A 12174-nucleotide genomic window follows, 5' to 3' on the forward strand; every position below is an offset into this window, starting at 1 on the left:
TGCAGATCCTGTGACCCCTGTCAGAGGGGGAGGAAGGCCTGGGACAAGGGGAAAACAGCTTTAGGACCCTTGCCCAGCATAAAGGATCCTTTCCGGAGGGTGGCCAAGGTTAAAAGGGCGGCTCTAAACCAAGGGAGCCCAAAGCACAGACCCCCAGACTGGAGCGCTGGGAGAAGACCACAGCCCAGTTGGAACCCCAGAGGTATGGGGGTGGAAAAAGGGCACAGGCCGTATAAACCTTCCCACATGCGAACTGCGAGTGCCATCAAGCACCCCCGACATAAGGGGGGGCGTGAAACTCGAGGGGCCTGGTGTAATTCCCACCAAGGAATGGGAGGGATGCGGGGGCATCCATGGGAACGGGGGTAGGTTCGAACTTCCCCAGGTCACTGGCTAAAGTGACCCTGCTCAGTTCGGTCTCGAAGGGGGGAGAGATGTGACGAACTGGGACTGTTCTTACTGTGGTCTGTGAATGCTGACAGGGGAGTGGGGCTAGGATAGTCTGCCCGAAGGCGAATACCTGGGCGTGTAACATGAGGGGGGAACACCATTTGGTCTAAGGCTACCCCCAAGTACAATCCCATCTAAAGCCCTATGCATGTACGTAGTCCTGCTGCTTGCACTGCTGTGGCTACACTGCTACGTTTAGCGCACTAGCTCGATCAGAGCTAGCGTGGGTATATGTACCTGAGCCAGCTCCAGTGTAGACATACCCCGAGGAATAGGGAGGCTAAGTGAATTGCCCAAGGTCAAACAATAAGCCTGTGGCACAGCAGGTCTCCCAAGTCCTAGCTTAGTGCCCTAGCCATGGCCCATCCTTCCTCTCAGTGGTAATATTAATTAATACTGTGACTACCACGGCAACGTTAATTACTAGCAACGATTTTAGTTTGGGATTTTCAAAGAAGCCTCATGGAGATAGGGACCCAGTGGAACTGGGCAAGTAACTCCCCTGAAATCCTTTACCAATCCCAGCCCCGATGGCAACAAGGCACAGAAAAGCCCTGCAAAAGAGCCGAGGGAAAGAAAAATCTGGTGAATGAAATAAAGGTCAGGAAGGGGGGAGGGATAGCTCAGTGGTTTGAGCATTAGCCTGTTAAACACAGCGTTATGAGTTCAATTCTTGAGGGGGCCACTTAGGGATCTGGGGCAAAATCAGTACTTGGTCCTGCTAGTGAAGGCAGGGGGCTGGACTCAATGACCTTTCAAGGTCCCTTCCAGTTTTAGGAGATAGGATATCTCCATTAATTAATTTATTTTACTAGATGACCTCCTGAGGTCCCTTCCAACCCTGATAGTCTATGATTCTAAGGGACTCGTTTAAAGCCATTTAAATAGGGGTTCATGGATGTTTCCGTGACTAACTGTGAACCAGGCTATTGTGCACTGGGCTTTGGACCAAAGTCAAACAACCTGCCCCAAGTATTTTCACTTTATTCCCAAATTAGACCAAACTTCATTACAGGCTATTCCGTGCAGACGCGCGCTGAGCTCCAACGCCCTTGCCTTACCAGAGGATCTTTGAAATACATCAACCTTCGGTCGTCCATGGTGAACCATCGCTTCTTGAAACCTTCTGTTTGCTAAAGAGTTGGGAGGGAAAAAAATGATTGAGCAAAGGCAAAGGGAAACCTGGCTCGCTTCTAGGGAGAGAAGTTGAGGGAATTTACGGGGCGCTAGTGTCGTTCAAGGTACACCTCTACCCCAATATAACGCTGTCCTCGGAAGCCAAAAAATATTACTGCGTTATAAGTGAAACCACGTTATATCGAACTTGCTTTGATCCGCCGGAGTGCGCAGCCCTGCCCCCCCAGAGCACTGCTTTACCGCGTTATAGCCGAATTCGTGTTATATCGGGGTAGAGGTGTCGTTCTGGTGGGCGAGACGTACTCAGCCAGTTCAGAAAGGGCCGGTTCCACACTAACTTAAGGGCAGAGTGGCTATTATCTGCCAATGGGTGATAATACTTCTCAGTACAACAGGACCATTCATTTCAATGGGAGTTTTAGGGAGGGAGAATTGACAGGCTAATCTGTCAATTGTTTTAAGATACATTTATATCCCCTCCTCCACCACTCAGCCTGTGCCTCCGCACACCCTAGCACTGCTGTCTCACAGTTCCTCCTTATCAACATTTCCCACACCAGGGGTCTTTTAGGTACAGCATTCGCCGCTTCACAAATGTGTGAAGTCAGGAAAAATGACCCCTATGCACCTTATGATGAACAAATGCCTTGGGATGTATGTTTCAAGGAGAAAGAGACACCACCTTAGCACAGCTTTTGTGTGGCTACAATCTACAGTTTGATCAGCTGCAACCTCCTATCCCACAGCCCCTGATTTTCCAATGTAAATAGATTCAGGGTCTCATAGCAACAGAGCTTACTGAAGTTCCGACCTCAAGAGAAGTTGTAGAAAAGACCTGAATTTCTCATACGAAAAGCAAGCAGAACCCTCAAATGTTGTGCTTTTGGGGCACTGTGTGTGTGTGGGGGGGAGGGGAATGGAAACCACTCAAGGCCATATTTGTACCTTATAGAGAATTAAAAGAAAAAGACATAAACCAGTTTTTTCCTCAGTGCAGGTTGCCTTTAAGCTTTTTTACCTCCCTCCTTCAAGCTCCTCACACTCCGAGAGCTGTTCCTCCCAGCCAGTATGTCAATGCCATTCCTCTAATAGCCAGAAGAGTGCTGGAGAATGGCAGAAGATGCTTCCTCCATTCCAACTCCAGAGCCTCCAGCACCCGGCCAACCCAGGAGTTTGAGATCCCTAGATTGTAGCACAGGCAGTAAATGGCCAGGCTACTGGCCTCATTAATTTCAGTGGATTTGTCACCATTAGTCAATTCACCAGCTGATCCCACTGAATTCTAGAAGGTCTGGAAAAGCTCATGATTGGCTGGTGTTTTGATTGGATTAGCAGATTTCTAAATTGGTTCAGGTATGTCATGGCCCTTGCAGCTCTAAATCTCCAGCAGGGTTTGTTTGTTTAGGGTAGGATTGTGCATTTCTTGGAATGCCCCATTTACCTCTATTAGACATGAAGACAGGGCATAGGTGCCGATTCTGTGAGTGCTGGAAAAAAAAATAGTGGGTGCTCAGCACCCACCAGCCACAGTTAATCAGGGGTGCCACCAAACAGCTGTTTGGCGGCTCGGGAAGGGGCTTGTGGGAGGCAGAGAGCAGCGAATGGTGCGTGGGCAGAGCCTTGGGGAGGGGGTGGAGCAGGATGAGGCAGAGCAAGGGCAGAGACTTGGGGGAGGGGATGGAATGTTGACAGGGCCTTGGGGTGGAGTGGGAGTGGAGCACCCCCAGAGAAAAGTTCAGCGCCTATGAGACGGGGCTTTTCTAAGCGAAGTGCTGTTTGAGGAGCCTCATCACTCAGTCATTTGCAGAATGCTATAATGGCTGGAGCTGACACTGAAGGCAGCTTGCTCTTCAAGTGTGCGAGTCACCAGGATTGATGGCAAATGCCTGTCCTTGAAACAAGAGACCCAAAGCATAGCCTGGAGGTCAAATGTGGCCCTCAGAGTTCTAGCAAGCAGACTGTGGCCATCCTTATCTTTAACAGGGAGCTTCACCTTGCAGATCCCAGCATGGAATGTTCTCAACCCAGCCATCCACGTGCATCAATTTGTAGAATTGCATGCTGGGATCTGTAGTCTCCAGAGACCTCAGCTCTGTATTATATAAGTGGATGGCTGCAATCTGCTCCATGTCATGCAAATTATGCATTTTATGAAGCTCTCTGGCCGTGCCCATGTAGCTCTCAGTTGAGCTAATTATAATTAACAGGTGTCCCAGTCCTATAAGGGCTGATCACAGAATAGACATCAGAAGGAAACAAAAATGACCATAACCAATTTATCTGGCCTTGATTTCTGAAATGTTTCTGTTCTGACAACTACAATCTCTTGTTTCCTCCCCTCCCTCCCCCCCTGGCTTTAAAATGAAGAAAAAGAATTTAAAAAGATAATAAGAAACAGAGTGCCACAATGTTAAAGAAATGCTCCTGCATCTAAAAAGATGGACTCAACCTCCACCCGCTAAATGCTGCCCAACACTTAACCGGGCTATATAAGGAGATCCTCTGTAGCTGTTTAGTAAGACAGGCCCCATAACATGCAGCAGCTGTTAGGGGAACTAGTCATAAAAAGAATAGATGTAAGTCATGTAAATCAATGGTACGTACATTACTACTATCCAGGGCCTGCCATAAATTATGGCATCCTCCTTTTCACACAGTGGTTTTTAACGCTTTGTTTACACACAATAGTTGCACCACTTTATATCAGTTAAAGCGGTACTGGTACCTGGCATCTATGCAGTGATACTGGTATCAGAGTGCTTATACTGATGTAGCTTATTCCAGTAAGGGAAGGGGAATAAACGTTATAGGTATACGGCACCTTTATACTGGTATAACTGTGTCCACACTAGGGGTTGTACCAGTATAATGGTAAAAAAATCCCACCCCTAAGCGACATAGTGATACCAGTACAAAAACCAGGTGCAGATCAGGCCTAAAGGTTTTTTCATGCATAGATGACATTTACCACTATGAAGAAGGCCAGCACGAGGTCTATGCCTACTGGGCTTAAGCAGTGTTTACGCCATGCGCTAGCTCTCTGCATGGGGATGAATTTCACCCATGTATGAAGAGATGATTATACTGTTCAAAATGCTCCTCCTTCACCTGATTGTGTCCCCACTGCAGCTGTGCACTCCTGTGTTAATGAATTTGGGGGGCAGGGCGGTGATCTCATATAATAGCTACCAAGAAGAGGGGGTTCTGAGTCATAAGCGGTTAGTCCATATACTAGAGAGTGTGAAAACGGGCATTTACTTGGCAGGAAAGGTGAGAGTCCAGCTTCAACAGCGGAAGCATTTCCTTGCCTTTCCTTTTCCCCAGAGGGATATAAAGCCCAAAGAGAAGAGTCATTACTCAATTCTTGGCACAGTAGGAGATTTTATTCTCTTTTTTCCACTTGCTGACAAGGAGGCCTGAAAAGCCAAACCCGCTCCCTGGTTGGAGACTGGCAGTGAATCCAGCGATGTGGGCATTTCCCACGTACGCAGCAACCCCTTGTGCTTCCACAGAGGCCTTGAACGCCTTCAGACACCACCTTTTCCTGGCTGCCAGCTGTGCAGGGGAACCTCCCATTCTGCAGGCATGCCATCCACATGCCCTCCATTCCGAGGGGGCGGGGAAAGGCACTACAGAGTAGCGAGCAACAGTGGCTCTGTGCATGGGATTTGCTGGGAGCGCGGTGAGGGGATTGAGCTGGTGGATCTGTTGGTTCAGAACACCATGTAGTGGGGGCACAGTGATATGGAACGGTTGCACGTGCTACCTCTGATGTGGGGCTGATGCAGGGAGAGACAGGTTGAATCTCTCAGTCCCACACCAAGTTCTTTTACTCGTGCATTGCACGGGGGAATGTGGATTTTACCTTTAGGCTATCTCTAGCCTGCTTACAAAACTAAAAGCGCACAGGAAAGTGCAATGAATAGTGGAAACAAGGGTGGGTAGCGGGGAGAGCACAAGAAACTGGGATATAAAATCCAGTGTGGGGTGCAGAACAAAGAGATAGTTTCAAAGGCATTGAAGTGTCGGTATGTGGCTGGATTTCACACCTTAACCCTCCCAAAGCACATCTGCCCCACTGTTATGTGGATCACAACGCAGTACAGAACAAACTCATTTTTGGTATGAATACAAAATACATGATGTCCCACCTTTGGCCCAGTTTTTTCCATGTAACCTTCCTTCAAGTAGTTCCTAGAAAGCTTTGGCACCAACTAGAGTTGTCAAAATAAGAAAGCAAAAAAAAGTACAATGTTAGTGCACATTAGACAGATGGAGACGTGATGTGTTGCAGACACAGGCTTACGTGATGTCATGCCAGAGCCCCCAGTTATCATTTCAATGGGAGCTTATGGAAAAAAATGTCAAGAGAAAGAGTTACCTACGGCCCACATACAGGCTGGGGACAGCTTATGACACTGCTCTCAAGGCATACTAAAATGGATTTATTTATTCCTATTGTTCTCTCATCTTCCCATAAGAATTTTTCAGTTTCTTTGACCCCGTGTTAGCTTTGTAATACAGGTATGACTACACTGCAAAAAAACCCCAAAACACCCGGCCACTGCGAGTCTCACAGCGCAGGTCAACTGACTCGGGCTCGCATTTCGGGGCTAAAAACAGCAGTTCCTGCTCAAGCTCTGAAACCTGGTGAGGGGGGTGGGTCAGAATATTGAGAACTGGAGGCCTTAAGTTAGGTCTATCCATCGTCTGGCACCCAAATAAGTGGCCTCGTTTTCACATGTACGGAGAACTCACTAGCTCCACTGACTTTCATGAGGACTACTGGGTGCTCAGCGCTTTTGAAAATCAGGCCACTTATTTAAATGTCAAACTATAAACTTAGGACCTAACTTGAAGCTCCCAGTTGTTAAATTCTTAGCTAAGAGCTCTCTGAGGCCTAATCCTGCCCCCCATTAAAGTCAACAGCACAACTCCCATTGACCTCAAAGAAAGCCAAATCAGTCTGCAGTCCAGGACCCTGTTGTCCCCAGATATTGTGAGAACTGGGGTTGTATCCAAAGATGTAGCGATAATATTTAATTATTCATTACATGTATTGCAGTGGCACCTAGAGGCCCCAGTCAGGGTCCACTGTGCTGGGTGCTGTAGACACATAGTGATCCCTGCTCCTGGGTTTGAGGAGGGAGCAGACCCCAGGGAAGCCCTGAGATGGTCCCAGTTTCCTATGCCCGCTGCCCCTCAGCTTTAGGGCCATGCCAGGGTTCCCTGGCTCACTTTTCAATAGTTACACTATGTCCTTAAACATTCAGCCTGGTTAAAGTAGAGACAAATCATTCTAGGTAGCCGCATTTATGGTTTAACTGTCCTACAGATGTTGCTCATGAAGTCCTTCAGCCCAGTCCTGCTTCCACTGAACTCGGTGCCAAAACTCACAGTAATTCCTATGGGGTTGGGATCAACACGATTTAGAATATTAGGGTTGGAAGAGACCTCAGGAGGTCATCTAGTCCAATCCCCTGCTCAAAGCAGGACCAACACCAACTAAATCATCCCAGCCAGGGCTTTGTTAAACCGGGCCTTAAAAACCTCAAGGATGGAGATTCCACCACCTCCCTACGTAACCCATTCCAGTGTTTCACTACCCTCCTAGTGAAATAGTGTTTCCTAATATCCAACCTAGACCTCCCCCACTGCAACTTGAGACCATTGCTTCTTGTTCTGTCATCTGCCACCACTGAGAACAGCTCCATCCTCTTTGGAACCCCCCTTCAGGTAGTTGAAGGCTGCTATCAAATCCCCCCTCACGCTTCTCTTCTCCAGACTAAATACCCCCAGTTCCCTCAGCCTCTCCTCGTAAGTCATGTGCCTCAGCCCCCTAATCATTTTCGTTGCCCTCCGCTGGACTCTTTCCGATTTGTCCACATCCCTTCTGTACTGGGGGGACCAAAACTGGACGCAATGCTTCAGGTGTGGTCTCACCAGTGCCGAATAGAGGGGTATAATCACTTCCCTGGATCTGCTGGCAATGCTCCTACTAATACAGACTTGGGAGGTTCTCATCGCAAAGGGTGTTTTGCTGGAGTAAGGGCTGAGTAAAACTCAGGGCCTGGTTTTGTAACCCTTAAACAGGAAGGCAGCCCCAGGGACACCAACAGGCTACTTGCCGGAGTAAGGACTGCAGGATCGGCCCCTAAGAGCTGGTCCCAGATCATTTTCACATCAGGTATGAGCCCCAGACACCCAGTTGTTCTCTCCTTTCCTCACCTGTTCTCAGATCAGTATGACCCAAAAGCTCATACAGAAGAACCACAAGCTCTAATATGCCATCTGCCTTTAAAGGCTATTACACATGTCTGTGAACTCCCCTTCTGCTGAGATCTACTCAACAATAATTACCAGGGCCTAGGTTATTTTTAAAAATGCTTGGTGCAGATGAGCTGCTAGCTGTGAGATCTCTGCAGATGGATGCGTGAGGCTCTTTAAAAAGAAAAGTGAGACTCACCAGCAAATGGAGCTGACAGGGCTGATTAAACACTTCTCACCTTCCCCCACTCCCAGCCTCGCATTTAAACAAGTTATTTATGGCAAAGCTTTAAAAATTATATTCCTGTGACATGCAATTCTGTCTAACAAAAGGCTCTGATAAACCAGTTATGTGATCACATAAAAAGCACCCTGGAGAATCCCACAGCCAGGTTGCGGAGATCCTGAATATCTTAATCTCCAGTCTTTAGACTGGCAGCCAGCTGCTTTCAGAAAGTAGTTTTGTCTTGACTGGAAAGAACCTTTATCACTTCAAGATTCTTAACCCTTTGCCGCCAAGCATCATGCTAAGCTGCATCCAGGGGGCAGTATTTTTGTGTGCAAAGTGTCCTTTCTGTTGGACACAGACTTTCCTCATGTAGCAAGGCCAGGCCAGCTTAAACCATTATAAAAGGCTGCAGGTTTCTTAAAAGGCGTAGTTTGTGGTTCTTGTGTCTATATCAAAATATCTACCCTGTCTCCTGAAGCTCTTAGCCTGATTCTCATTTACATTTAGGCCGCTTTACGCCACTCGAGCAATGTAAAAGAGCCTGAAAGTGGGTATAAATTCCAGTAATACCCTCTGTAAGATGCCTTAGTGTAAGTAACAATAAGGTCTGATCGAGTTTTCCACCAGCATAAAAATACGAGAATTTTACCTTCCAAGGTCATACATCCCGGCTTGCAAAATTCTACTCACAACCTAGCCCCACCAGGTAATCATTTCTTTTGATGGGCACGTAAAATCTCATTAGTTTTTCTTCTGTTGTCAATGGTATTGGGAGAGCAACCAGATTTCTAACATTAATCATCATGTGAATGGCCAGGCAAAAAGGTTTTGTGTTTAGGGCTTGTGAATTTTCATGAGAATTTTATATGGCAGTGTACAAACAAATTTAAACAGAATCAAGTACTTAGAGATGGAAAAGTCTTATTAGACAAAGGTTACACTGCAGTGACTATATGCGGCATTTGCACCACGAGTACCGAGTAATTATGCTTTTCAGTACCAATATTACCACTAGTTCATACAATCATTAGTTAGTTAATGCAAGTGGATTCTAAAATATATGTATTAGGTATAAAACCAAGGAGGTAATAGTGCATAACTCAATCATGTTGTTAACTTGGTGATTATATGAATTAGTGGTAATTACACATATCTAAAAGCAAAACCATCATGTAATTAAACTGTAATTGCAGTGTAACTACAATGTAATACACTCATATTATAAGGGTAACTCATCCTAATATTTTGTGACTATCCCTGCAAATTGTAGCTAGATCATCAATTCCAGCCTCCAGCAAATGCAAGGCAGATTCTTGCAACAGAAGCTGCATCAAATTGTAAAGCAACACTGCACTTGATCTCAGCCAGAAGGCCAGGTTTTGGTAAGACACTCTCCCCCTCACCGTTTTATTTTAAACTCCATTTTAAATGCGTAGCTTTGTAGCAAGCAGCCCTTTACAACCACAGAAACAGGATCTGGCACAATACAGAGAATGCAGGAATTAAAATGTACACCCCCACCGCAGTTTCTGTGGCTAGATGCAGTAGCAGGTGTTGCACCTGGACGCTAGTTCCCAGCAAAATCATTTTAACATAATAATTGTAAAGCAGACACTGAAGAATGGAGGGTTCGTCAGGCTTTCCAGCTTGTTAAGGAGATGCTAAAAACGACAAGGAAAAACTCACATCGACATCGCTAGCTCCAGGGAACGCCACTTGTAAATAATGGAACCGTGCTGCACGGATGGCATTGAACCAATCCACTGTTTCCTAATAATGAAAGAGAGAGGCTGGAGTCAGCAAACATACAATCTGCACAGTGATCATTGCGGTGATGTTGCTCTGACTTGTCTTCCCCATCATTTTGTCTCCGGTAACAGGGCTCAGCTGTGCTGTGGTTCCGAAGAGGGAGGGCCAGGCAAAAGCAGAGATTTTAAAAATATGCCTAAGCCCCACTGAGTTCAAAGGGTGCCTAAGGGCTTTGCCGAAGAGGGATGGACTTAAGCACATGCCCCAAGTTAAGCACGTACTCAAGTGCTTTGCTGAATTGCAGCCTAAAGATACAAACAAAATTAAATCAAAATCTAGAATGTAATTCAGTTTCCATGGCTGAATTGTACTACCCAGTATTTCTCAATGGTGTTCTTTGAACACTGTATTCTATTTCAAAAGAAGTTAGTTTTGCTCCTTTTGTATTTCCCCCCCTTCATTAGCCAGCAGTGATCAGCTTGAAAGACCTGGTAACATTCTGCAGCACAGCGTTCATATTCTATTGGAAATAGTGGAATGGCAATTAACCCTTTGAGTACAGGACAAAATATACATGCAGGTGGCAATGGCCACGCCTACACTATGCAGTAATCGTTTTCATTAACACATGGGGTGTAGTCAGCAATTTCTTCTACAACTGCTTAGCTCAGGACAGGCCATGGGGAGACCCTGTGTGGCAACCACAAGCAACACATGTTCTTCTAGTCAGACTGGAGGCTACAGTCAGAGAACTAACAGAAAACCTCTCTATGTTCACTACAACAGAGCCCTGTCTCTTCTCTCCTACATGGGATTGTTATGACGAGGGTTGGACAATACAGAACACACAGTATCACAGTGTACAGCTGCCATTTCATTGTACATATGTCTGAAGTCCCTGCACCAAAGCTTACCACAAAGGATTCTTACACAACATTTCATCTGACAGAGTGCATTTTATTAGCGCTTTGGTAACATGCAGCAGTCTCCAGATGCCACAACATAAAACAGTCACTGCAGAACTGGGAAGTTTCATTTCTCAAAATAAAACAAAACAAACACAGTTCTATTAGGGTTGAGAAAAACTTGTACCACATGAGTCATAATCCATAGCTCCCAGCCTGCAGCTCAACACCTCAGGCTACGTCCTCACTACGGTGTGTGTGTGTGTGTGTCGATTTAAGATACGCAAATTCAGCTACGAGAATAGCGTAGCTGAATTCAACGTATCGGAGCCGACTTACCCTGCTGTGAGGACGGCGGCAAATCGACCTCCGCAGCTCCCCGTCGACGGCGCTTACTCCTACCTCCGCTGGTGGAGTAGAAGCGTCGATTCGGGGACCGATTGTCGCGTCCTGACGAGAGGCGATAATTCGATCCCCGAGAGATCGATTTCTACCCGCCGATTCAGGCGGGTAGTGTAGACCTGGCCTAAGTCAAGCTGGGCCTGGGATTGACTAGGATGTGTGGTTTCCAGAAGAAAGCCCAGGTGCTGCAGGAAGTGAGGTTGGTGATTCAGAAGGTGCATTTATTATTATTTATAATTTGTATTACCATAGCACCAAAGAGTACCTGGATACCTGGACCAGGACCCGATTGTGCTACGCACTGTACAAACACAACAAAAAAGACAGTCCATGTCCCAAAGAGCTTACACTCTAAGTGTAAGACAACAGGTGGACACAGACAGAGGGGGAAATACAAGGAAACAATGAGACAATATTGGTCAAGCCTGACAGCCAGTGGTCTCAGCACACCAGCAGCCTGTGGTAAAATTTATTATAGGCATCACAGCAAAGGAGAGTTTTAATGAGGGAGCTCTGTGGCTATTTACGGTGAGTTCATCCCAAGCGTGAGTGGCCGTATGGGAGAACGCTTGCTTGAAAACATAACAAGTGAGCAACGTAGGCTGGCATCACTGGCTGATAGAAAGTGGGAGTCAACATTTCAATAGTGAATGAGAGAATATAGGTAGGTTCCAATTCAGCAAAGGACTTAACCATGTGCTTGAGTCTCATTGAGGCCAATGGGGCTTAAGCACATATTTTAAATTCTTTGCTGAATTTGGGCCTATTTTAGGGTTTTATACTGCCACCCATTGCCGTGATTTCTGACCACCTTCCATGTAAAAATCTATAGTAATAGTAAAGTCCTTAATGGACTTCCTGGAGTTTCTAGCACTTTTTCCTTTTTGGAGTAAATTCTCTTTTTATGTTATGTCTTTAATGATTTAGATTGTACTAGTTTCCCTTTTTTCCCCAGGCTGATTTGTGGATTTGTTTCTGGAGAGATTTCCAGATCTTGTGCTGTTGGATTTTTTTTTTAAGTTTCATTCAGGACAT

The 12174-nt window shown here is 46.1% G+C and overlaps 1 protein-coding gene across 1 annotated transcript in view; it reads right to left on the minus strand.

Annotated features, from left to right (window-relative positions):
• Window positions 1-12174, minus strand: part of ADAP1 (ArfGAP with dual PH domains 1) — a 115486-nt gene that overhangs the window by 12049 nt on the left and 91263 nt on the right. The window contains exons 7-9 of the mRNA XM_054042635.1: window positions 9770-9853; window positions 5739-5801; window positions 1512-1583 (exon numbers count right to left, since the gene is read on the minus strand). Of these exons, the coding sequence (XP_053898610.1) occupies window positions 1512-1583; window positions 5739-5801; window positions 9770-9853 (219 nt within the window). The remainder of the gene's footprint in view (window positions 1-1511; window positions 1584-5738; window positions 5802-9769; window positions 9854-12174) is intronic.

Source organism: Malaclemys terrapin, chromosome 10 (genome assembly GCF_027887155.1).
Source record: "Malaclemys terrapin pileata isolate rMalTer1 chromosome 10, rMalTer1.hap1, whole genome shotgun sequence".
In the NCBI taxonomy this organism is placed as follows: Eukaryota; Metazoa; Chordata; order Testudines; family Emydidae; genus Malaclemys; species Malaclemys terrapin.